The sequence below is a fragment of the Neomonachus schauinslandi genome, chromosome 2, assembly GCF_002201575.2.
Source record: "Neomonachus schauinslandi chromosome 2, ASM220157v2, whole genome shotgun sequence".
NCBI lineage: Eukaryota > Metazoa > Chordata > Mammalia > Carnivora > Phocidae > Neomonachus > Neomonachus schauinslandi.
The window spans coordinates 198,927,153-198,954,003 of NC_058404.1; the positions used below are offsets into that span (position 1 = coordinate 198,927,153).

Below are 26,851 nucleotides of genomic sequence, written 5' to 3' on the forward strand. Positions count from 1 at the left end.
CTCAGCCAGAAGCGGGGGCGCGGGGAGAGGCTCGCCCGGCCCTCCGCCCCGCCCCCGCCCCGCCCCTCCTGGCCCCGCCCAGTCCCCGGCTGCCCGGAAAGCCCGGAGCTCCGGGCATCCTGCGCGGCTGGGACTCTGGCCCCGTGCACCCGCCCAGGCCCCTGGCAGCGCGACGCCGTTCCCAGCGGACAGAGCCCTCGCCCTGGGGACCCGCAGCGGCGGGGCGGAGCGGAGGGGCGCCTGGCGGGCGCACCGGGGGCTCTGAACCGGAGCCTCGGGCGCGAGGCGGCGGCCCGGGCGGGCGGGCGACATGCAGCGGGACGGCAGCCAGGCTGCGGGTCAGTGGCTGAACTTGCGCCCCTCCCCGTCGCGCGCGCCCCGCTGCCAGGGAGTGCGGAGGTCGTCGGGGGTGGGCGCGCTCCGGTGCAGCCAGCCACGCGGCTCGGGTGCCCACGCCTGGCGGGCCCAGGCCCTGGAACGTGACCCAGCCTGCGCCCCGCCCGGTCCACTCCCCGCGCGTCCCGGGGCACAGGTGACCGTCCGGACTTCCCGCCGCCTGGCTGCGGTGCTGTCCGCGGCGGCCAGTGCCGAAGCGGGTGCGGCCCGGGCTCCGGAGCTGGCCTGCTTTCCGGGCCGCCACACAGGGTCCCAGGCGCTGCTTGGGGCACACGGGCGCGCGCAGTCAGTGGATGACCCCAGTTGCGTCGTGGGGCCCTTGGCCGGGCTCCAGCTCTGGCTCAGCGAACCTGTGCTCACCTGTCCCACGTAATGCCCCCAGCGACCTGGGGGCAGGCATTGTCACGTCTCCACAGTGAGAAACGCAAGGCGTTCAGTAACCTGATCTCGGTCCCGTGGGTCTTTAGGGCGTAACAGGATTGGAACCCAGTTCTGTGGGTGCCAGAGCTTCTTGCCAAGAGCGCAGATGTTGAAATTGACGCTGGAAAGGTTCGGGGTTTGTCCAGAGCCTTCCCTTTTGCAGAAAATCCCGTTTCCTAACCTCACAGGACAATTAAGTGAAAATGGTTTAATTTGCTCACGGCTAATGTGTTTCTGGCCCTGGAGGGCTAGTGGCATTCGAGCCTAAAGTTGAACGCCCAGAAGGTATTCTCATGTTCCAAAGCCGACTTTGACTTAGAATAGGAGCTCTTGGCTCTTGGCTATTGCCTGCTTCCTGGGTGCCAGGCCCTGTAACAACAGCCTCAATCTTCACTGCCCCTTCCCATCTTACAGGTGGGGAAACTGAGGCACTGAGCGATGACATGGCTGGTAGGTGGCAGAGCCGGACATTCTAGCTTACTTGTAGGTGTAACCACTGCACACTGCAGCGGGAGCCAGGGCTCCAGGGTAGGCACAGCCTGTCTCTGGACTGGAGATCGTTAGGCCATCATAGAGCATTCCTGAGCTTCCATTTACTCATAAGCAAAGAGAGAGCAATCACCATAGCTTTTGTCCTCCAGGGAACTAAGACTGGTGTGAACCAAGAGCTCTGTGTAGTCTGTGTTGTTGTCCACTGCTGTTTCTGCAGCCTTTGCCTGGGGCCTGGCACTCTGTCCGACCCTGGTAATATGTCTGTCCCCGGAATGAATAAATCATCCTACGGCTGACTCCCAAATGGGCTCCTCTCTGTTGCCCACTGTGCTGGGCCTTTGGAAAGGGGCCAAGGCAGGGGACATTTGGGGCTGGGCCCAGCAGGGTGAGGGTGTCTGAAATCAGGTGGTACTGAATGAGATAGGATTTCTGTTTGTTGGCAAGGTGGCTAGGGAGGTGGAAAGGATAGGCAGCCCAAAATGGAAGGTCCCATCTGCCCTTACCCTGCTGTGGGCAGTCAGGAAGGTCACTGACCTCCCTGAACTTCCTTCTCCGCTGTGGATGTCACCATGGTGATGAGCCATGCTGAAGATTAAACAGCATAATACACGTAAAGGGTCTATTGACCCCCCCTGTTGACTCTACCTTTCAGTGTCCTTTATATCAGTTGGATGAATGTGGGGCTGGAGGAGCATGAAGGCCCAGCCTCCTGGAGCCTCAAATGCCAGGCCAGGGGACCTGGACTTCATGCCGAAGTCAAGGGAGCGCTAGAGGGATGTGAGCAGAGAGGGAGGTGGTGGGACTGTCATCTCTGGGCCCAGAAGCAGGGATCTCCGGGAGGAAGGTGAGTCTTACACTGTTGGCAGGTGTGAGATGGGTCCAGCCCCATGGAAGGGAATGTGCCAGCCAGGGTCTATCTGGTCTCTCTGGACCACACATGCCCTTTGACCCCGCAACCCAGTTCCTAGAGAGCCCGCCACATGCAGGTGATTCCATGTGTGCAAAGACCAGGGATAACCTGCATCTGTTACCAGGGGCTGCTAAATGCACAGTGGCCCGTCCACACTGAGAATATGATGCAGCCTTCCCAAAAAATGTGGCGGCTCTAAATGGCCAGCAGAAGGAGCTCCAAAGCATAGTCAACAAAAGAAGCAAATTAAGTTCAGTGCAACTAGTTGGCCACTGTGCAGGGGGACGAAGTGTTTGTAAATGCACAGACTAGCTCCGGAAGGGCATATGACATGCCCCCTAACAGTGAGCCCTAACAGGGAGGGACCTGGGTGCTGCAGGATGAGAGAGGGGCGAGCTAGCTCTAGCTTTTACCATTACCCCATTGATAACCCTTTGAATTCTAAGCCATACCCATGAGTTATGACTCAAAAATACCGTCTCAATCAAAACAAAACAAATAGAACAGTGAATGATTACAAGACCTTGGCCATGTGGCTACGGAAATGGGGACGGGCCAGGAAAGTTCTGGAACTCTGGGTTTGGTCATCACTATTTGCCACATTTCCTCTTCCTTGGAAGCTGAGAGGAAGTCAGTGATTCCTTCCTGCCTTTCCTCACTCTCGGACGAGTTGGTGCCTGGAACAGTTTGGCAGGGGGCATTTCCTCCATCGTGGCTTGTTAATTAAGACAGGATACTAATGGGGTCACACTTGAGGACATACCTTGAGAGCTGTAACCTTCTCCTCAGCGTGGGGAGCCACAGCCGGGACAGGTAGGGGAGGAGGACAGAACACTGGGCTGGCAGCCAGGAGACGTGGGTTCAAGATTCCACTTGGCCTTTCCTACCTGGGTTTTTCTGGACAATCACTCTGCTTCCCTGTACCTCGGTTTCCCCATCCACACACTGGCCTCCACGTGTGTGTAGGTAGGAGAAAGCACGGTCGTCTGTGCATGCACCTACTACACCCGAGCTATACAGCGTCCCATTCCTACTTCCCTCCCATCTGTAAAATGGGATCAGGGGATAACTTGGCCACAGTCGACATTCCTGAGGGATAGATTTCTGCTAACACACCAATTTAAAATGCCACCGGAATAAGAGCCTCCTAAGTGCCCTGTGCTGTACTTTACGAGTTTTAGTCTAATCCCCACTCCCCAGAAGGTCAGCTCCAGGAGAACTGGATTGCTGTCTGTTGTGTGCACTGATGTGTGCATGCCCAGCGCACAGCAAGCATCCCGTCGACACCTGTGGTGTAATGGGGCATGAATCCTGCCCCAACATGTGCAGCGGGGACTGCAGTCCCTGTGGTGGAAGCGTGTTGCTAATGACGTGAAGCTCATCCATGGGAGCTGGGGTCTGAACCCAGACGGTCTGGGTCTAGAGCCCACACTTTTAACAATGGTTAAATGGTTAAAATGTTAAATTGCAACAGATGGTGGCTTTTGGGTATTTGGTTTTATAAACGGATATTTTTTTACATTTAACCATTTTTCAATGCTTAAATGGTTTAAAAGGCTCTGCCAGCTCACTGGAGCCTGCCTTGTTTCTAGGCACCACCTCCTCTGTGTGGCTACTGTTTGTGCCCCAGAAAAGTGACCACCAGCTCCGGTTTCCAGAGTTTGCTGTCACTTGTGAGCATCTGAAAATGCACGTGTCAATTACAGAGTGCCTGTGCCAGACGGACCCAGGGGGTGGCGATGATTTCAGTACCTCGGACCTTATGGGGCCATTTCTTCCTGTTTCAGCACCTGCAGACCCCCTTCTCCCACCTCCAGATGAGACGGGTGGCCTGCCCCCAGGATGCTCTGTGATCCGCACACACTGCCAGGACCCCGCATCTCTGCCCATGCAGCACATCGTGCTGGCCAACCGGGGTGACCCAAAGGAGCAGGACACAGAGGAGCCAAAGGCAAGTGCAATACCCAGGCCAGGCACGGAGGGCTCACGTGCTGGGCCAGCATTGTTACCAGCTGCATGTTTAATGTTTCCTGTGTTCTGAACTCTGGGCTGGGAACTCCTGTGCCTTGTCTCTGAACCCTCTCAACCCTGCAAGGTTGGTATTTTTACCCCCACTTTTCCATGAGGATAAATTAAGGCACAGAGAAGTCAAGGAACTTGCCCAGGGTCACACAGTAAATGGCAGGGCAGGATTTAAGCTCAGAGAGTCTGGCTCCTGAGCCCAGCCACTCCAGAAAACTTGGGGTCGCTGGTGACCATTCTGGGGTGAGGTGAGCAGTTCTCACATGGAGATAGCCCAATCCATTCTGAAGTCTAAATAACTGTCGCCTACCAAAGGGTCTGTTCCATAATAGGTACACAATGATTTTTTTTCTCTTTCCCTTGTTATTGTAATAGTACCAGAAAGAGATGACCGGGTTTGCTTAGAAACACAAAAATAAAATAACCCTCTGTATGCATTAGGATGAGGCTCAGCTTCACATAACAGAAAACTCCCCCAAGTCATAGTGATTTAGACAACAGCGAAAGTTGTTTCTTTCTCATGTAAATGACATATAAAGGTAGGTGGTTTGGGGCACTACGGAGGTATCACAACCAACAAGGGCCCAGACTCTGTCCATCTCATTGCCCTACTATCCTTAGCATGCTGCTTCATAGTCCAAGGTGGCTGCTTGAGCACCAGTCCTCATGTCTGCATCCAGCCAGCATGAGAGAGAAAGAGGTGAAAAAGAGGCCTTCCTTTTATGAAGATGTTCCAGAAGTTGCATACCATACTTTAGTTTGCCCTTATTGGCCAGAACTTAGTCACACGGCCCCACCTGGCTGTAAGGAAGGCTGAGAAACATATTTATTCCAGGTGGCCATGTGACCAGCTAAAAATCAGGGTTCAATTCCTAATAAAGAAGGGTAGAATGGATACTGCGGAGATGACTGGCTGTGTCTGCCACAGCCACAGAGAGATGTGTGAGAGCTTAACTCAGGCTTGGCTCCCCTTAAGCCAAAGCTAAATCCCAATCATGGTGGCACTTTCTTGTGTATATCTTCCTCGTGTGACCGTCACAACAAGCCAGCCCCACTTTCTGGGTGGAGGTGCGCTCAGAAAGGTCTAAGGACTTTCTGGAGGCAACAGGTGCAGAAGGCAGTGGAGCAGGATTAGAACACAAGAGGGCTGACCTCAGTCACAGTAACAGTCACCCCACGGGCTTCCCGGGCCCTGGCACCCTTCCTAGCCTATATAACCTTTACAGCCAGCAAGGGAAGACCTGGCATCTCCATGTGCTGTTAGGTAATGTGCTCGAGGTTCCACAGCCAGTCTGTGGAGACATTGGGACTCGCATCTGGACCGTCTTACTCCTGAATCCATGCTCTCACCACCACCCTCCACTGCCACACAGAATCATCAATTCTCCCTGAGGCATCTAGTCTGCAAAGCTGGTTAAGGTTGAGATGAGAGATTAGGCTAGGGGGTGCCACTGGTGTCTAATAGCCTTCCATTAAAAAAAAAAAAAAAAAAGGAAAGCACTTCTTTTGTAGTGTTGGTTTATTCCAGAAATAAATGTACTAGAATTCTGATTTAAGAGGACTGTGATATCTAAAGGCAGGGACCCAGGTTTTAACAGTTTAACCTTTCTCATGGTATCTAGAACCGTGTGATGCAGGCACCATTTTGTAATAAATGTCCTCACTGTTCAGATGCAGCGGTGGGGTAGGGAGGGTTGGCCTGCATGCCCTTTAACTAAGTCCCTACTTCCCTCATGCAAATAGCCAGGACCCAAACTTTGCTGGGGAGTTGACTATAAAACGCACAGTGGCCAAGAGTCTTTTCCTAAACATGCTTGTAAGTAAGCATCATCAGAGATTTGGCCTGGTTCCCAAAAGAAAGACATGAAAAGTTGCATAAATTAAACTATCTTTCTCTTTGAGGCTTGCTCAGTCTCCTTGTAGAATCCTGTTCATGAGCATGTCCTTGAGGTCTTCCCTCTCTGGCAAGGAGAAGACACATGTACAGAGTCCCCGCTAGGTGCCCGGTCCTGTGCTAGCCCTTAACAAACACTCGTTCATGGCCCCAGTGCTGCCTTCTGTGTTGGAGTAGGAGCTGCAGGGGTAAGCGCAGCTCTCAGACCCATGGTGCATCAGAGCTGGGGGGCGGGGAGGGGGTGTGTGTGTCTGTTACTCCAGCCCCTAGTACCTTCTGTTCCACCCTGCTGACTCCCGAAGGAGCTTTTTTCTGTAAAAGAAAATTCTGTCTATTGAACCAAATATCCAAAATTCACCGTCTGTTGCAATTTGAATATGAAAAGTCTGTGCTGGTCAAGAATCCTCTCGGAAGGGATTTCCCCCCCTTGGATTTTGACAATCAAAATGGCAAAATCGACCCTCTGTTCTGCTGAAAGTGGGCTTTCTTGTTCACTGCCAACCACACTGTTTTCTTCACTCTTGTCTTGCTCACCATGTTCTGCGCTGCCTTCTCCTTTTTAATGGGTGTCCTCAAGTGGATGGGAATGTTCTACACGCAGTAACACCATGTGCTAATGGCCAGATCTATTTAGGGCAGAGTCAATTAAGTGCAAATCCTGTGTGAGAACTGGTGGAAGAACAAAAGGCTTCAGAGTGGCTTATCCCAAGCGCCCCTGTCTCCATGACTATAGTTTGTGGGCAAACTAAGAGAATACTCAGGAAAGATTTTCTTGTAATAAAGAAGCTGAAACAAAGGGCCAAGGACAGCAGTAAAATTATAAAAAAGCACACTTATTTTGATTTATAATACGAGGAGATAGAGAAGTACAATAAAATACATGGAAATGTTTCCTCTAATTGGAAACAAACAACTTCCCCTCTGTGCTACAGCAGAGGAGCTGAGCAGAGAGAAGGGGGCAGCTCTGGCGGGGAGGCAGGGCAGAGGTGAGCTGGCCACTTGACCCCACGTGCCACTTGACCCCAGGCAGCTGTGGGGTCTCCCTCAGGAGGCACGGCTCTAACAGAAGCCACGGCGTGCTCCCGGCTCTCGGCTTGGCACGGCTACTCAGTGGCCAATCACACCACCTTTCTGAGTGTCTTCCCGCGGCATGGGATGATGATAATATTTACTTTCACTGGGGGGATGTGAGACTCACATTCGGGACCGCACATGTTGGGAAGCCCTTGGTGAGCTCCACTGTTACGGGGGTATGTCCCTCACAGGAAATCAGCGCAGACCTCAGGCCCTGGGAGCTCTCCAGGGTCCTGAAAGAATTGTTCTTCACTTTCAGACTCCAGGGATCAGCGTAGTCTGTGCGTTGGAAGGGAGCGAGGGAGAGTGTCATTATTGTGCACCTACTGCATGCCTGGCACCTTGCTGGGTACTCTGCGGCACTATCTCATTACCACACATGTTTGCTATCCTGGCTCTTTGCCTCTTCCTGGCCTGAGCTCTGCCCTCCTGCTCCTTAAGCCCCCTGATGCCAACCGCTGTCCTGACCTTCTCTGTCATTCAGTCCCCAGCACATCTGCCCAGGCAGCCTGCTGAGTCACAGGCCAGCTTTGTATCCCCTGGCCCTGGGAAGACCGAAATGGGCATGTCTGGGGTGAAGCTTTGAACAGAAAAGCTGGAACAGTTGAAACAGAGGTTTACAAGGACCCATTCTGAGTTCTCTCTACTCTTCTGGGCACATGCATATGTTTGATTTAGAAAACTTGGAATCTGAGCCCTGAGTGCAAGGACATCCAGGTTGTCATTCTGTAACCTCTACCCCTTGTAATGAATTGTTGCAATTATTTCTATACAAGTCAGCCTCCACCACTGGGCTGTGAGCTGCTTGAGGGCAAGGCCTGTGTCCTATTCAGCCATCTAGACTCTGAGCAGGCACAGAGCCCTGATGATAGCAAGGGTTAGGATTAGGCAGTGTCGATGGATCCAACACACACAATGAATGGAAGAGTAAGTCTGCAGCTTGGGTCTCTCTCCCAAGACTGGCTTCAGTGGGAGAGAGTTCAATCATAGCAGCCTGCACTGACTGAGTACTTCCTGGGTGCCTGGCCCTGTTTTAAGAACTATGCGAATATTAGCACACTTAGTCCTTACCACAGCCCACAGGTAAGGACTATCATGATCTCCATTTTACAAGTGGGGAAACTGAGGCATGGGGATGTTCCTAATTTGCCCAAGGCCACACAGCAGGTAAGTGGCAGAACTGAGATGTGAACCGGGCTGGGCTCCAGTCAAGTTCATGTGTTAACCTTCTGTCTCTTGCCCATCCCCTGCCCCAGTGCTGAGGTTTGGTCCCTTCCTCCTGTGCAACTAGTTACCTAAACCTTGCGTTGTTTTGTTGATCATGCCCAATGAGCATTCTGCAGCTTGGATGAGAAGGAATATCCCGACTCCCGCACCTGCTGGGGACTGGGGCAGTGATCGAATCTCCATGCCTCAGTCCTCTCGTGTTCAGGGGATCATCTCTACTCTGCAGAGTTGCTAGGTTGTGAGAGGCCACATGGATGGAGAGGACACTTTAGTGTCCTGTTATTATTGATGTAAACTCTGATGGGAATATGGTAAATCATGACTGACAGTCTTGAGGTTTTTTCCTCTGCTATTTCTCTTTCAGAAAAGGAAAGGGGGCTGGCCCAAAGGCAGGAAAAGGAAACCACCGAGGGATATTTCTGTTCCCCGTGCTCCTATGACAGGGTAAGACGGGGCAGACTACCTGACGGTGTGCTAATACAGTGGCCATGTGTGCAGGGCCTGGCCGTGACCCCATCTCAGCCTTGATCTGTTTTCCAATGGGGGGGGCCACACACCATAGGGAGGGGGTGGGGGTTGTTAGTTCTTTAAGCTGTAATAAGGTTCTGATGCTCAAAGGAGAGGAGAGAAGAGCTGTGTGTGGGTCACAGACCAGAAGGGGGTGGCTTTGGGGCCAAGTAGGTCTGGTTTCCCTTCCAGGCTTGCAGATGTGGGTGCTCTGGGGTGAGCTAGTTAACCACCATCAAGGCTCAAGACGCCCCTCCCAGTGCCCTGAAACCTTGTCCCTTGTCCCCTGGCATCTTGGGCTGCAGAAAACAGATCCCATGACAGTCACTCCGCACTGCTCTGCAGGTCACCCTGCTGTTCTAGAAGCTTCTGCTCTTTTCCCTTTATCCCCATGTTTCTCAGGGTGAAGGCCTTCTTCTCCATCTCCTATAACCCTGTGGACAGGTGGCATTATGTACATCCATTCCACAGAGGGGGAAACTGAGGCTCACACTTGCCGCCCCCTCTTGGCATGCCTCGTGCCTCTACCTTGGGGAGCCTCTTCTGGCTCCTTTGTCTTTCATGAGTCTCTGGATAAATCAGCCATTTGAGTATTTCCCCCTCTTGAATTAACCTCCATTCACTGGTTAGATTGGAACTATGGGCAAACCAATGATTACTTATTTTTATTTAAAAAAAACCAGAAGTGGAAATCACTCCCCCGGGCCCACTGCCCCTCCCAGCCCCCTGCAGTTGCTCAGAGCTGCTGCTTGTTCCATTCCCGGCACAGGTACAGGATCTTCCTAAACGAGCAGAAGAGCCAGCTGAGGGCCAGGCACCCGGATCTGCCATTTACGGAAATCACGAAGATGTTGGCGGCTCAGTGGGCTCAGCTGTCTCAAGAGAAAAAGCAAGTAAGTCCTTTTCTGCATAGAATGAGGAGAAAGTGGCCCCCAACAGCCTCCATCTGGGGCTGTCCCCCCCCAGCCCATCTATTCACACAGGAGCCACAGGGAACCTTCTGGAAAGCAGGTATGAGATGCCTCTCACCCCACCCCTTAAAAGCAATTGCCAGTTCTCCCTTGCTTTTGGCACTCACCATTTAGCAAACTGGGTTAAGCAGAATGACTAACCCACGAAACAGGTAAGTTGTCAAATAAGTTTGGGAAATTCTGTAGTAAGTCCTGTGAAATAGGTTTTTCCCTCTGCAGAAGGTTTTGGGAGCATTTAATAGGATTCTGTTTACTTAAAAAGTATTTCTTTTTTTTTTTTTTTTAAAGATTTTTATTTATTTATTTGAAAGAGAGAGAATGAGAGACAGCACACATGAGAGGGGGGAGGGTCAGAGGGAGAAGCAGACTCCCTGCCGAGCAGGGAGCCCGATGCGGGACTCGATCCAGGGACTCCAGGATCATGACCTGAGCCGAAGGCAGTCGCTCAACCAACTGAGCCACCCAGGCGCCCCACTTAAAAAGTATTTCACTTGAGGCCCATGCTCTCGTGGAGGGAGGCGTGGAGGGAGAGATGGAGGAAAGCACTTTGGGGGCATGAAAGTCTCCGAGTCTCAGCTCTAGGGTGAGACAGTTCTCAAACTAATTCTACATGGAACCCCCTTTCTACAGAGCACCTGTAATCTTCCCCGCAGTATGTTCTTGGGGTCACAGGGGAGGAAACACCAACTTGTGGGGTACAGCCAAAGCCCCTTTAGTAGGGCAAATGTGTCCCCTGTCAACTTCTGCCATCCCCCTTCTATACTTGTCAACCACACTGGTCAAGCCATGCCTGCTCCAACGTCACCTCCTACGAGAAGCCTTCCCAAACCCCCTCTAAGTAGGTCTGACCCCAAAGCCCATATTTTTCCCAGAACAGCCTCTTGCCTTCAGAGTGTCATTTCTTTGGGTCAAATGCAATGACCCTGAGATGAACGTCTTTAAACCTCTGCACTTTCAACTTGTGTTGGCCACAGAAAACCCGGGGTTCAAATTAACTATTAGGGAGAAGTCCTTATTTGGGGTTGGGGGGGGTGTCCATATCAACCCTCGTCTTACAACCCAGCTTTACAACCACTTGGGAAATAGATCCAGTGCCCAGGCACTGGACAACCCCTGGCCGTCCTGGACAGGGCAGGCCCCTGACTGTGGCCAAGAGCTAGACAGCTGGTCTCAGAGGAGGGGAGAGAAGGCGGGACTCCACTGAGCATCTCTGATTCTGGCCCTGGCTTATGACTCAGAGAAGCCACTCCTTCTGCCAGTACAGGAGAGGCAGGAGGTTTAAGCCAATGGAAACATCAGAAGTGGGGAGGAAGTGTCCCCATCACACACATGTTAACATGTCAAACCAATTAAAGCAAAGCTACTGTGGTTACACTTGGGTGAGGATGGTTAGGGCAGGTCCCCACCTGTTACAGTGACTTAACCCCCTAACACTCCAGTCTGAGCGGCTGAGACAAAATTACAATTTGCTGTGCAAATAAGCAGGGTGCTGGCAAAGCCTAGCGCATCTCTGGTGGGACATCCAGAGGCAGAGTCTCTGATCCAAGGTTTAGGGTATCACTGAGCTATTTTCATGATCTCAGAAATCCTCCACCCTCTCCCTGCCCCAGCTGCCATGGTTGGAGCTCCTCCAAAGCTTAGTTTTAAAAACCCTGCCTTACACCATCATCAGCTGTCCCCTTGATGGGACTCAGGTCCCTGTAAGAATGGGGCTGAGGCTGTGTGCCCCCTGACAGGTGGAAAGAGGGTCCAGAAGCCTGAGGAAAGAGGTCATCTGATGGCCTGCTCCACACTTTAGGAGGACCAACCCAGCATATCAATGCTTTAAAATAGTTTTAACTTAATAACATGATTATTTATTTCAAATTACCAAGTGCCTCAAGTAAATAACCACTGTGGATATTCATTACCCGACAAGTGTTCTTGGGACAAACTTCCCCCGCCCACACCACCCATGCTGTCCCCCTGTTGTCCCTGGGTTACACCTGCCTGGTGTGGCTGGAGATGAGTCAAAGTCCCCACCCTCAGAGGCTCAGAGTCAAGGGGGTCAGGACCCCTGAAGGGGACGCATACAATCTAGGGTGAGGATTGCCTGGGACAAAGGTCTGTACCAGGGACTGGCATGCTCCAGGAGGTCTGAGGGCACAGCCCAGCCTGAGGGTATCAGAAAAAGATTCTTGAGGAGGTAAATAAATGTTCTATGATGGATCTTGTAGGATAAGTAGCATTTATCCAGAGGAGGAAAGGCGAGATGGGTGTTTCTTTTCTTTTCTTTTTCTTTAAGATTTTATTTATTTATTTGACAGAGAGAGACAGCCAGAGAGGGAACACAAGCAGGGGGAGTGGAGAGGGAGAAGCAGGCTTCCCGCTGAGCAGGGAGCCCGACGCGGGGCTCGATCCCAGGACCCTGAGATCATGACCTAAGCCGAAGGCAGACGCTTAACCACTGAGCCACCCAGGCACCCTGAGATGGGTGTTTCTGATGGAGGGAAAACAGTAGCCGAGGGAGTAGCTTGGGGCTGGCTCTGATTTGTCTCTTTATCAACAGTACCCAGCCCAGCACGCTGCACAGGGTAAAGCACTGATTTTGTATGAGTGATGATTGAATAGAAGTGGCATGTCCCTTGAGAGGGACCTAATAGTGCTACCCTCCTCTGCAATCACCAGATCACACGTGACAGAACGGTGAAAGCCTCAGGGTGGGGGGAGGGGCAGATTCCTGTCGATTGGAAGAAAACCTTCTGTAGGGTCAGCATCATTTAAACAAGGAATGAACTTGCTGGTGGGTAGTGAGGTCCCCATCCCAGGGGTGTGCAAGCAGAAGCTGGGTAGTAGCTTCTTGGGACCTTCCTAGAGAACCCAAGGCAAATTGGACAAGAAGACCACCCCCCCACACCTCCCAGATCAGGAGAGTCTGAGAGTCACCACTGTGCTCCTTCTTCCAGAGGTACGTTTATGAGGCGGATGAGGACAAGCAACGCTACATCCGTGAGCTGCGGGCCTACCAGAGCTCCCAGGCGTGCCAAGCCTTCTTGCAGAGACAAGCAGCGCACGAGGCACGCACACTGTTGGGTGAGTGGGGCCCGGCCACGGGGGCTGGGGCTAGCTCTCCCTGCCACTCTGGGATTTTTTTGAGCATGAGGCGTGTTTAGAAAGCCCTTGGGGCTAGCCCTAACCCCACCCAGTGTTCACACCAGTCACCTCCAGTTTAAAAGCCGCATCCTCTTATCCTTTGGATATGAGCCCTTTATCCAATAGATGGATTGTGGTGGCCCCTGCCCAGCAAGACACCCTGCACTGGCTTTCTTCCTGTCCTCCACTCACCGGCCCCCACCCCCACCAATGCTTCCTGGCATCACCACCCAAAACACCACTCACACCAAATCCTTGTCTTGGGGTCCAGCTCTGGGGGTCCCAGCCGAAGGAAGAGAAGAGAGCTGCATTTATTGAGTGTCTACTCACCATGCCTTCACCATGGAGGGCACCTCCCATTCATCGTCTCTTCCTCCTCATTGGAAGGCATCACCAGCCCCCTCCTAGGGGCGCATGCCCATGGGGCAGTGTTGGGAGTCCTCAGCAGCAGGGGCCTGGGAGCTCAGGTCCAGGGAGGTGGGCTCCTCCTCAGTGGTTTGGGGTCCACCACCGTCCATGCGGAGTGCTGTGCCCTGCACTCTCCGTGCCTGGGGCTGACCACCGTCCCCAGGGCTTCCACGCAGAGCCCATCGGGCCCCCACGCTGCCACTTCTCACTCCCACCTGAGCTCTCGCCTCAGTGGTCAGGGCGTGGGCTCGGGAGTCCAAGTGCCTGGGTTCAAATCCCGGCTCTGCCACATGCTGGCTCTGTGACTCAGCACGAGCCACTGAAGCAGTCTGTGCTTCGGTGTCCTCGCATGAAAATCGGCTGTAATCAGTCCCTCTGGGCCGGGCTTGGTGCAGAGCAGAGGGGTTAAATTGTAGGGAGCTTGGTGCCTGGCACGTGGCAAGAGTTCAGCAAGCTTTCACTCTGGCTACCCCCCTCTTTTCGCTCTGCAGCAAAGGCACCCCACCCCAGCTTCATCCAGAGCGGGGATCAGCAAACTGCTGCAAAGGGTTAGACCATAAATAGTTTACCTTTTGTGGGCCACGTGGTCTCTGTCACAACCGCTCAGCTCTGGTTGAAGCAGGAAAGCAGCTACAGACAGTGTATATTGTGTGCCAATAAAACTTTATTTATAAAAACAAGCAGAAGACCAAGTTGGTCCACGGGCCTCTCCACTCTGGCGCGTTGTACGTACTGGGTTTCCACCTCACATTTATTTTTAATCAAGCACCTGCCGATTAAAAAACCATCAACCTGAAAACCACTGATCTAGCATGTAACTATTAGCGGACAATCCCTGAGCATAGTGGGGCCTCCGGTCCTCGCTATGAACGTCAGAGCTAAGAAAACTGTGCCCTGAGACCCTTGGCCAAGGGTCCACTGAGAGCAGCTGTCTTCCCTGCTGGTGTTTTCCTCCCTAAGGATGCCACTTGTCAGACTTAGCAGGGAACACCTCGTCTTACTTAATCCTTCAGGCTCGTGGGAGCCCCTCGGCCTGCTAACCGTTGTGGTTGTTTGGAGACTGTCCCCACACAGAAAGCTAGTGTGCTACAAAGAAAGGCCATTCCAATAGAGCGTGGTTTTTAAACAAACAAGTTGTGTTACTGCCTGATGGAAAACATGGTAATTGTTTAAAGCTTACCATATAAAAATCTATTAATTACAATAAACAATTTTTTTTTAACATCACCTAGAATCGGCCATGCTAATCAGAAGAATGCACTCTTTTCGTTTTTTCCTGGTTTCTGGCTCATCGTTCCATAGCTGGTCAGATGCTTATACATGGAAGTCAGGGGTAGCCTCGTGGGTTTTAGGGCCGTTCAGACCTCAGTGGGACCTGAGCCGCTGAAGCCAAGCCCTGGTCCTCCAGCAGGAGCCTGGGGTCACTTCTTAGCCTCGGGAAGCACTTCCGACCCTCAAGGTGACCACCCCTCCCTCAGATGCTTTCTGATGCCACCTGTCTTCCAGCAGGACCAGGCACACCAGGAAACAGATTGGACAGGGAGGGCCTTCCGTTCTCACCACTTGATGTAAGTATTTGTTTTCAGGGGTGGGGGGCGGGTAGTGGTTTTGAAACATCACCTCATCGGGCATGGGAGACTGAAAAATGTTCATCCCCAAAGATACCTAGGTCCCAGTACCTGTGACCCATGAATGTTACCTTACGGACAATGGGGCGGGTCTTTGGGGATGTGATGAAATTGAAATAAGGGCATCAGATAGCCACAGGTGGTCTTACAGGAGGGAGACGGAAGGAAAGGCTGCGTGACCACAGCAGCCGAGGTCAAGGTGATGTGGCCACGTGCCGAGGAATGTCGTTAGCCACCGGAAGAGGCTGGAAGGGGCCAGAAACAGGTTCTCCCCTAGAGCCTCCAGAGGGAGCATGGCCCTGCCAACATCTTCATTCTGGCCCCGCCAGGCTGATTTTGGACTTCTGGTCTCCAGGACTCTGGGAGAATGAGTTCTGCTCCTTTACATCACCAGGTGTGGTGACTGATGACAGAAGCTACAGGAGATCATTCCAGGAATTGGCTATGATGGAGACAGGCCGGTGCTGTCTGGGGGTGTTACTCACACAGCAGGCGATTCTGACTCCCCCTAATGAGGAGTCCTGAGAATACGTGGGAAATTCCCAGAAGGCATGCTGGGCATGCTGGGTGCAGATGGACGTGAAGCTGAGCTCTAGGCAGAGGAGACAGGATGGGCAGAGACCCAGGGAAGGGAGCCCGCGTAGGGCGTTTGGGGCACGGAGGGCCGCTTGGGCTGCGGGGAGCGGACAGTGGGCACATGGGGACTAGGACAGGGCAGCCGTGCCTGGAGTCGCCGGACGGTACGAGCTGCGATGTAATTGGTAGGTGTTTTCCGTTTGAGCTTTAACTGACAAAGAAATATCTATTTCACTAACAAACAAGGAATCACTGAAAATGAATTTTAAGGGGCAGCCAGATGTGCTTATGCTGAAATTTTCTGGAAGGCCACACAAGAAACTCTCACCCAGGGGGAGTAAAATGGGATGGGGCACACTTTTACTTTACACCTCCCCTTTTTTTTTTTTATTACTTTAAGCATGCATTCATAATAACTTTAAAAGTTGTTTTAAGTACACCACCTTCTATCATGATGATAAAATGATTTGAGGACTTACAGTGCCAAGGACTTCCTAAATCTGTCGTCTGCCTGTAAGGTCAGCCCCCTGGGGCCCAGGCGGGGCTGCGGAGGCAGAAGCCCCTCGCCCCTCCTCTGCCCTGTGCAGCCCGGTGCTCTCTCACCGACGCAGGCACCCCTCCCCGGAGCCTGCGCCCGCCCCACTGCCTATATGTTAGGCTGTCCATGACCTGGCGTCCATCTCCCTGTCCAGTCTCCTCTGCCTTCCATGTGCCCACCTGCCCTGGAGGGCTGCCAGCTGCTGATCCAGAGCCTCCCCTTTCTTCCTCACCCACCCTGTGACCTCAGACAAGCTCCTGCTGTCCTCACGACACGCAGCTCAGAGCGCGACTGTGAACGGAGTGCTCAGTGACCTCTGGTTGAATTGGAAGTTGAAAACATGAATTGATTCTAATAGATGAAGACCTCACGCTTCTATTGAGGGCCGTGTGACTAGATATACAGCATGATAGATTACAAGATAAATGGTTCCTGGCTAGTTTTTTCTTTGACACCTTTTCTTGGGCACCTTGCGATTTGTTTTCGCTTAACAGCCCTTCTCAATCTTGGCTTCAGGTTGCAAGAGGGTTGGTGGTAGGGATCATCTGAATGAGGGTGGGGTCCCTTCCATAATTGTTCCCAGGGTCATCCTGCATTGTCATGATGGATTGTATGATAAGGATATATTTCTATAAGCAAACGTGAGAGTGCAGAACTTTGTGTTGAGGTGCATGTGAGCTGAGTTTGGACATTTACTCTGATGTCTCGGCACCAGCCCCCGGCGGGGGCAGGCCCTTTCTCGGATGTGCTGCACCACAGACCCCTTTCCCTTCAAGTTCCCTCCTGACTCGGGGCTCTCCAGCAGCCCTCCCCCATCTCTCCCTCTCTGGAGCTCCCAGGGCTCTCCTCCCTCACTGCCCTCTCCTAGCAGGGTCCTTCCACTTTAGCAGGAGGTAGGCAAGAGGGTATGCAAGAAATCACTCGACCTCTTCCAGGTTGAGGACACATCTCCAGGCTGAAGGAGCTCCTCTCTGATAAGGGACAGAAGTCCTAAGAATCAGTGAGCTGCAGAACGTCCTGAGTCTCATCAGCGTCTGGCTGGCCCGGGGTCAGGAAAACGTATAAGTCTTTGTCAGGAAGCATCTCTTCCAAAAGCTTAGGGAATTTTTACATCCCCGAACTAATAAACATAAGCAAATGCATATAGTTATATATGTTTCTTAATTAATTAGGTTTTTCATTTAAAAATAATATATGTGCAGGGCACCTGGGTGGTGCAGCCCATTGAGCATCCGACTCTTGGTCTCAGCTCAGGTTGTGATCTCAGGGTCATGAGATTGAGCCCCATGTCCGGCTCCACCCTCAGCAAGAAGTCTGCTTAGGACTCTCTCTTTCTCCCCCTCTGCCCCCGCAAAGTGAAAAAATAAATCTTTAAAAAGAATAATAATAATATATGTGCATGGTAAAAACAAATGCAAACAGCACACAGAGGCCTCTGGGAAGAGGTGGGTCCTGCTCACAGGCACCAGCCCACCTCTGCATCCCAAGACATCCACTATACCCAGCTTCTAGGGCATCTTCCAGAAATAGCCCGTGGATACATGCAAGCACCTATGGGCTCGTGCACAGATATTTTGATAAAAGGACACATTTTTGTTATTCAGTCATAGAGCTCATTCTGGTTTAGGATTTCAAAGTAAACTCTTTGCAAGTAAGCAGAACCCAGGGTTGGTTCTGCGCTTTCTCAAACAATCCCGCCAGTTACCAGAACTCCCCGCTCTTCCTTCTTGGCCCCATTCCTCGCATTTCCCACTCGGTGACAGAGGTCTTGGGATGATTTGAAATTCTCAGCTGTGCTTGGAGAGGCCTCAAGCCGGCAAGTGGTTTCCCCGGGGGAGAAGGGACGAGCAGGACGCAGCCCAGCCCGAGAGCCGTGCGGAAGCCCCTCTGAGCCAAGTGTACGTTCAGAGATGGTGGGATCGCCGCGCGCGTCCGCCCGCCTCCGAAACGTTTCTGTCCGCAGGGGGATGAAGGCAACGACCTGGTACTGTAGCACCTGCAGACAGTTCTTCAGCTCCTTGCATAACAAGGAGCACCTGCTGGGAAAGCAGCACCTGCAGAACCTCACAGGTAACCCGCCCACCCTGCTTTTCCGTTTGAATGTTAAGACCGGATCTAACCAAATGCTCTTAATATCAGGCGTGCACGCGGGAGGGGGTGGGTCTTCAGGGAAGAGCCTACGGAGTAGCCTCTTCATTTGTTTTACTGATTTTTTTTCTTTTTGAGTGTAGTTGACACACGATGTGACATTAGTTTCTGGCGTGCAACCTAGTGATTCAGCTAGTTTCAACGTTTTGTTCACCTTTCACCGCACAACGCTGGTACGGTGTCATTGAGTCTGCGCCCTGGGCTGTGCCTTTTATTCCAGATGTCTTCCTCATTCCATGCCTGGAAGCCCGTGCCTCCGCCTTCCCTTTGCCCCATCCCCCGTCCCCGCGCCCGCCCCACCCCCGCCCCCGGCAACCAGCAGCGTGTCCTCTGTATTTATAGGTCTCATTCTGCTTTTTGTTTGTTTATTCATTGGGTCTTTTTTTTGTTTAGATTCCACATATGAGCGAAATCGTATGGTATCTGTCTTTCTCTGACTCATTTCGCTTAGCACGCCACCCTCTAGTCCCATCCATGTTGTCGTAAGTGCCGCAGTTAATGTATATACCACACCTTCCTTGGTCACTCTTCTATGGATGGGCTCAGGCAGCTTCCGTGTCTCGGCTATTGTAAATAATGCTGTGATAAACATAGGGATGCCTAGGTCCTTTTGAAGGAGTGTTTTTATTTTCCTTGGGATAAACACCCAGTAGTGGAATTACTGTATCACAGGGTAGCTCTATTTCTAATTTTTTGAGTAACCTCCATGCTGTTTTCCAGAGTGGCTGCACCAGTTTTTGTTCACACCCACAGCTCACGAGGGTCTCTTTTTCTCCACATCCTCGCCAACACCTGTTGTTTCTCGTGTTGCTGATTTTAGCCATTCTGACAGATGTGAGGTGGTATCTCCTTGTAGTTTGGATTGTATTTCCCTGATGCTGAGTGATGCTGAGCATCTTTTCATGTGTCAGTTGGCCATCTGTAGGTCTTCTTTGGAAAAATGTCTGTTCAGGTCCTCTGCCCATTTTTTAATTGGGTTTTTTGTTTTTCTGGTGTTGAGCTGTATAAGGTCTTTACATATTTTGGGTATTAACCCCTTACTGGATAGGTCATTGGCAAATATCTTCTCCCATTCGGTAGGTTGTCTTTTGTTTTATTGATGGTTTCCTTTGCTGTGTGATTTGCCTCTTCACTAACCTCGGGGCCTGGATTTCACATTCTCCCTGCCTGCAGCCTCTGTGTCCAAGTCACCACGGGCTCGCTCCCTCCCTTTGCTCCTTCGCCCAGGTCTTGCTCAGGTGTCACCTCCTGGAAGACAGCTTGCAGTGTGCACAGCTGTGTACCCCCTACCCCTCCCGCCCTCCCCTGCCTTCTTTCTCTCCATCCTGCCATCTTCTAGCAACCTCTTTGCCCTCTATGTTGTTTGCCGTCTCTCTCCAGGATTTAAGCCTCTCGTGTTTCAGGATATTTCCCTTTCATTCACTGCAGTACCTCCTGGGCCTAGAACCATGCCCGGCACGCCTAGCAGGCTCTGCATGCATGTTTGTGGAGTGAATGCGTGCATGCATGAATGAACATGTTCAACATATAACCCTTGAGCACTTACTCCTTCCCAGGCACTGAGCCACATGCTAGGGACGCAGACAGAATAACACAGAGCTCTGCCCCAAGGAAACTGAAGTGTGCAGATTAATACAACAGCATCGCGTTAAGATGTCTTGCATTCAAGTGAAATGAATCCCACAGCACAGGGAGGCCCCGTGATGATTACACCACCTAGCATCGCAGGCGTGCTCTGGGGCTGGCAAAGATCCCCCAAGAATGAGAGCAGCTACATCAAGTGCAGCAGTAGGGGGTGACACTGTTTCTTTTTTCCACCATTCCACTAGATCGGACCTAAGCCCCTACTCGGCACCATGCTTGCTGTGTGGCCTGGGGCCAGTTACTTAACCTCTCTGTGCTTCCACTGCCTCATCTGTGAAGGAAGGATGAGATTGCCCACCCCTCGGGGCTCTTCTGAGGACCGACATCGGTGCCTTGTGTGAGCCTGGCACGGCCGAGATGCCACCTCCTCCGACGGCTTCCTTGATCCCAGACTTGGGTGGGGGGCTTCCTTGGGACTCCTGAGGCCCCACACATACCTTTGGCTGTACGAGGATCATCCCATATTGTCAACACCACCCCGTGACATACATGTGCACACGCACTGGTCTGCGCTCCCGGCGGGAAGGCGGGGGTGGGTCAGGACTGCCCTCCGACCCCGAGTAGGTAGTAAACACTGATGAAAGCGTGCACAGAGGTACCGCAGGCCCACGGTAAGGCTGCGGTTTAAAAGCAAATAAACCGTTTTCAGTAATGTCTTGTTTAAGGTGAGTAATGGCAACGAAGATGAAAATGCATCTCATTACCTGCAGCTGAGCATAACCTGTACGCTCGGATGCCTGGAGTTGCACTGTGTAAAATACCCGCTGAAGCGAGTTAAGGCTTATTTCAAAATCTATACAATCGTGTGCTGGGGGACCATGAAGTTGTCGCTGCGTGCGGCTGCAATCGGTGCGACTCTCTGAGGGCCTCTGCGGTTATTGAAAAGGAAACAGGCATGGGCAAACCTCACTCCGTCTTCCCTTTAAACCGCCTACAGATTTTACCTTAATGGCCGGGCTCTTGAGAGCTTTTCCGTTTCTGCTTGTACGGCTGCAATTTTGCTGGGACGGCGCCGTCTCTGAGCCTCTGAGGTTTGGTCCTGCGGGGCGAGGGGGGTCAGCCCCACTTCCCCTGGGGGCCCAGGCCTCACCTGGCTTTGTTGCCCTGCCCCTCCCCAGCCCGAGGCAGAGTGAGCCCCAGGATCACCTGTCCTCGTTGATCCCCCCCTAAAAGAACTTGAGCTGTCCTGACCCCAGTCTCTGCTTCCACTCAAGGGGGCGAGGCCCCAGAACTCTGTCCTTGTGAAGACAGAGTTCACGTACCCTCAAGTTCACCCACTGAAAGCAGTTCTTAGAATATTCGGATACTTTCAACCATGACTACAATTAAGGGTACCACGTTTTCATCGCCCCCAAAAGAAGCCTCAGGCCCATTAGCAGCCACCCCCGCTCCTGGGCAAGCACTGAGTCGTCTTCTGTCCCCATAGGCAGGCACAGTTTTTTAACATTTGATGTCAGCTTTGCATGGAGCATCCCCCAGGCTTCTCCGCCCCGATGACATCTTCGGGGAGCAGCGCCATCGCCGCGAAGGGCCTGAGCATGAATCCCTGCTCTGTCTGCCCCTTACTCCCTTCCACACCCTGGACAAACCTCCACCCGTGGCCCTTGTTTCTGCAAGTGCAGAATGGGAACAGTGACCGAGGACCTCATCGGGCTGATGTAAGGGTTGGAGGAGGCGATCTTGGGGCAGCCTCTCCACGCCAGGACACCCTGGGTCCCCCTAGCACTACGGGGACCTTGGCCAGAGTGTGTCAGCAGCGCCTGCCTCCTGTGGCCCCTGCCCTGCGGTGCCTGTGCATCTCCCCCTCCCCCCCTCCCGCTACCTTGTCCCCAGAGGGCCCTCCCTAATCCACACGCCAGTCTCCCTCCTGTTCATCCTTCCCGAGACCCTAAGAAAGGCAAGATTGGTGAGGATGTGGGAGAACTGTAGCCCTGATTTGCTGCTGGAGGGGAAAACAGCCTCGTGGTTCCTCAGCAGGTTAAATCTCAAGTCACCATATGACCCTGCAGACGCCGCCCCTGAGCGTGATACCCAGCCAACTAAAAACGTACGTTCACACGACATGGTGAACGTGCATGACATGCGTTATTCATGATGGCCCCAAAGTGGAAAGAGCCCAAACGTCCATCACCAGAAGAATGACACACAAAATGTGGGCCTGTGCCATGGAATAGTATTCTGCCCTGCAAAGGAGTGAAGGACTGATGCATGGCGCAGTGTGGGTGAACCTTGGACACATGGTAAATTGAACAACCAGTCACAGAGGACCACATAGTGTCTGGTCCCAGGAGTATGAAAGGTCCAGAATAAGAAAATCTGTAGAGACAGGAAGCAGATTAGCAGTTGCCTGGGGCTGGGGGAGGGGAGAGCAGGTGGGGAGGTGTGAGAGGTGGCTAAAGGCACCAGGTTTCTTTTTGGGGTGATAAATATGTTCCAAACTTGACTGTGGTGATCACTGCACAACTCTGAATATACTACAAACCACTGAATTCAGCACTTTTTTTTTTTTTTAAGATTTTTTTTTTAATTTTATTTATTTGACAGAGAGAGAGACAGCGAGAGCAGGAACACAAGCAGGGGGAGTGGGAGAGGGAGAAGCAGGCCTCCCGCGGAGCAGGGAGCCCCATGTGGGACTCGATCCCAGGACCCCGGGATCATGACCTGAGCCAAAGGCAGACGCTCAACGACTGAGCCACCCAGGCGCCCGAATTCAGCACTTTCAATGGGCAAATTGTGTGGTACCATGACTTAGAGCTCAGCCAAGGACTCCTCCCCCAGGAGGCCCCCTTGCTGCCACCCATCTGGCCCAGGGCCCCCTGCATTCCGCTTATTTGTCTTCTTCCCCGGGGACACGGAGCAGGGACTGCCTTGCTTGCATCTGGACACAGGGCCAGGTCCAGAGATGCTGCTCATTTTTGCTCATGGGGCTGACCTTCCCCGTGGGATTTCTTTGCTTTTTAGGGAAATTCGAAAAAGATTCCACTGAGTGCTTAAAGCATCTGGAACCTCTGGAGAAAGAGGAAGGTCAAAATTTGCACAAAGAAGACTCAGAGGAGGAAGCTGAGTGGCCCGATCCACTTGCGCTAGGAGGCCTGATTCCAGAGAAGCATTTTGCTTCATTCGACTTGTGTTTCTTGCAAGAGTTTATCTTTAAACTTCTGAAAAGTAAGTAGTCAAGTTCAGCACTTTCCCAGTAGCTTTGTAACCTAAGGTTTTATGATCCTAGTCAGAATAACGTCCAATAAGAAGTTATGATATTAAGTGGAACCAAAAAAAAAAATGCCATCTAGGAGAATAACAGTAAATAAAAATAATAATCACATGGGAAATAACCAAGAACATCCACTGAGCCAGGCACAGGTCCAAGAACTTTAGACAAATTACCTCTTTTAATTCCCATAAAAGTACTGCGAGGTTGGTAATAGTATCTCTTCCTTTTAAAAAAAGGAGAGTGCGGGGTGCTTGGCTGGCTCAGTCGGAAGAGCATGTGTCTCTTGATCTCGGGGTCATGAGTTCGAGCCCCACGTTGGGTATAGAGATTATTAAAAAGACAAACATTGAAATAAAATAAGGAAAGCGCAGCACAGAGAGGTTAAGTAACTTGCCCATGGTTGCAGAGCTGGTCCATGGCTGAGCTGAAATTTAACCCCAGGCCATTGGGTTCCACGACCTGTGTTCTTCACAACTTCCCCACAGTCAAGTATGTGAAATTACACATAGGTAAATCCACGCAAATGTTAACGGTGGTTATCTCTAGCAGGCAAGAGGAGGGGGTTATGTGTTTCTTTATTCCTTTCTGTGTCTGCACATTCCCCACCCCCCCACTGGACAGAGATGTCCTTCATATTATCAGAGAAAGAAAGAACTCTCTTAGAAAGGATTTGGGGGATGACCTGCCCAGAGTGGGGGCCTCGACTGTTGCCTGGCGGGGGGGAGGGGGCAGTTCAAAGAGAAGGGGAGGTGTTTGATGGAAAAGAACAGAAAAAGATGGCGTTCTCGTACCTTTCCTCCCAGTCAAGGAATTTGAGCTCAGAGAGCTGAGGAAGACTCTAGAAAGAGCCCGAGTGGAGCAGGAGGCCCTGCAGAGGCAGCTGGTAGAGTTCCAGGTGAGGCGCCCGGGGAGGGAAGCATCCACATCCTGGCTCCGTGGCCCCCTGCTCAGCTCAGGGCCCTGAGGTGTCAGCAAGGCAGGGATGAAGACCACACGGTCTGCTCAAAACACCGCATCACAAACCCCAGTTTCACTCGCCTCCACACCATCCAGGCACGAGCATGCATGTTATGTGTCCTTGTAAAATGCAGTGTTCTGTCTGGTTTTGATGCCCAGAAATTGTGCCACGAGCCTTCTCGTGCTGCATGCTTATTCCACTCAGTGTTCCGTGTTCACCACTTTGCCATGTGGCGTTTGGCCCATTACTTCTCACTGGGGCCATTGTCCCCATTCCCCTCTTGGTGGCCCCCAGTTTGTGCCCAGCCCCTCCCGACTAGAGCTGGGGGTATGATGAGTGTCCCTGCGTGTGTCCCGTTATGGGATCCATGGTCTGGACCACACACCCCAAGAAGGGGGGCCGGGAGGCAGCCGGTGGATGCCTTTCCATGGACAAGTATGCATAAATTTAGGCATCCATGGGTGGCATCTATTTTAATGAAAGCGAAGAGAAGAAAATGAGGTGAAACCATGCCAAAAGTCACAGTTTTTAAATGTGTTATTTTATTCTGATTATAAAATTAACATATTCATGGAAGAAAATTTTGAAATTTCGGAAGTGTGAAGAAAATTTAAATCCAATCGTTAGACAAGCATCCTTAGCATTTCAGCGCAACAGTGTCTGGGCTTTCTATGCACAGCTAAATCTGTCTATTCATGTAGATAAATACGTCTATACTGTCTATATGTTATCATGGATCTCTATGTCTAAATAAGTATGTCTCCCTCTGTGGAGGGAGAGAGAGGGAGGGAGGTGGAGAGACAGACAGACTGACAGAAAAGATTGGGATGAAAAACCACAGTTTTGACTCCTACGGTTTCCATTTTATTACACGGTAAGCGTTTGCACGTCTCCTTCGATGTTCTTTCACGAATTGCCTCTCGTGACCGTATAATGTTTCGTCAGACAGAAGAACCCTAATTGAGTCCCCGTTTCCCAGTCCCTGGGCACTTGGGTCGCACCCAGGTATTCTATTATAAATGACCCCGCGCTGAACATTCTGTCCACTTCTGCTCATCCTCAGGCTCCCCTCGGGAGGGACGCCTACAAGGGTCACCCACAGGCTCTAGGGGATCCAACCGGGCTCTGCCCTCAGCAGCTGTGTGCCGAGAGAATGGCCCTGGTCCTCGGTCTTTCATGTGTCAGCTGGGGGGTCATGGTGGGTCTGCCCCCTCTGGTGGTCGTGAGCCACGAACTCCCCGACTCCACCTGGAGTTCTTGGAGGGGTACCTGGCACCCGATGGTGTCACCGTCACAGGATCGCCCTCTGGGGGCTGTCCCCGCCCCCCTGCTCCCTCCAGCAAGCTCTTCACCTCAGACTTCCGTGCTCCCCTAAGTTCCACTGCAGTTCCCGGTTCCTTTGAGTGTAGCTCATCCCCTTTCCTGCAGCTTGTTAAAGAATCCTGAAGAACAGTGAATATTAAACAACAACAACAACAACAACAAAAAACCCACAAATAACAACAGGAAAGAAAACACCTAGCTATCCAAAGCCACCACAACGTGACCCAGCAGCCTGGGCGGCAGGAAAGGTGTGTGCCATGGGGGGTGGGGGCCTGCCCATTACTGTCCACGACCTCGGGAGCGGGGTGGCTCACTGAGATCCCAATCCACATCTTTAGGGGGAGACCACTGTGCCCCCTGCTGCCGAGGCCCTGGCATATAGATACACTTTCTCCATGGGTGGGAGCCCACCCCCTGCGCACGCACCTCACCCTGAGGCTGGCCACGTCTTCCCTGGCCCAGGCCTAATTTCTGCCGTGGGGCCATGTGGCTGGGAGCCTGAAAACAGCCAGCTCAGAAGTCCAGCCCCGCTGTGCATCCAGGCCCCCCTACCTGGCTGCAGGGCCCGGCCGGGCATTGATTCCGGGAATCGTGCTTCCCCAGCCTATAGAATGAGCTACAGTGAGGCAGAATGGGCCTGGGGTGGGGGCGTAGAAAGATTTTAATGGGTGGGGGCTCTGTCTGTGGCTGGCTGTCCTGCTTCCGGGAGCAGTGGGGCGGGGGGGATCTGGGACGTTTGAGGATTGTGGGTGTGTCTTGCAAGAGCAGCCGCAAGACCTTCCTTGTTTAATTGTTGACTTAGGAGTTTACTTATTTACTTACCTATTTATTCATTTACTTGTTTTGTACTTTATTTCCTTATTTATTTCCTTGCTTATTTACTTATTTACTTTTAATTTACTTATATATGTATTTACTTACTCTTTTTCTTATGTACTTTCCTATTCACTTATATGCATATTTATGTACTTCTTTATTCACTCTGTTGTCTACGCACTCACGCACTCACGCGCTGGCGTGTTGTGCTCCTGCCGAGGGCTGGCCGGCCGTGAACCCCTAGGTACCCCTTTCAGGACCAGCAGCAGAGGCTGGAGGTAGAGCTGGTGGGCCTGAAGACCTACGGGATCGTCCTGGAGAAGGAGTTTGAGAACCTGAACATGGTGCTGATGTTGTCCCACTTCGGCCTGCAGGTGATGGACACGGGTGAGCCCCTGTCTCAGGCAGCTCCTCCCCACTCCCCGTGCCCCATGCAGCCCTCTAGGTCCTCACTGGCCAGCAAAATCAAGGCCACGGGGGATTCCTGGCCACTCACCTGTTCACAACTGCATTCCCCCATTTCTTGACACAGTGCGCTTTCCTACGCGGCCAGCGC

General features: G+C 52.2%; 1 protein-coding gene across 1 annotated transcript in view; it reads left to right on the plus strand.

Annotated features, from left to right (window-relative positions):
- Nucleotides 1–310: 310 nt before the first annotated feature.
- WFS1 (wolframin ER transmembrane glycoprotein) overlaps nt 311–26,851 on the plus strand; it is an 80,030-nt gene continuing 53,489 nt past the window's right edge. Inside the window, exons 1-7 of the mRNA XM_021677666.2 lie at nt 311–765; nt 1,961–2,085; nt 3,811–3,891; nt 4,036–4,169; nt 12,859–12,985; nt 24,002–24,093; nt 26,553–26,682. Coding sequence (XP_021533341.1) covers nt 311–765; nt 1,961–2,085; nt 3,811–3,891; nt 4,036–4,169; nt 12,859–12,985; nt 24,002–24,093; nt 26,553–26,682 — 1,144 coding nt within the window. The remainder of the gene's footprint in view (nt 766–1,960; nt 2,086–3,810; nt 3,892–4,035; nt 4,170–12,858; nt 12,986–24,001; nt 24,094–26,552; nt 26,683–26,851) is intronic.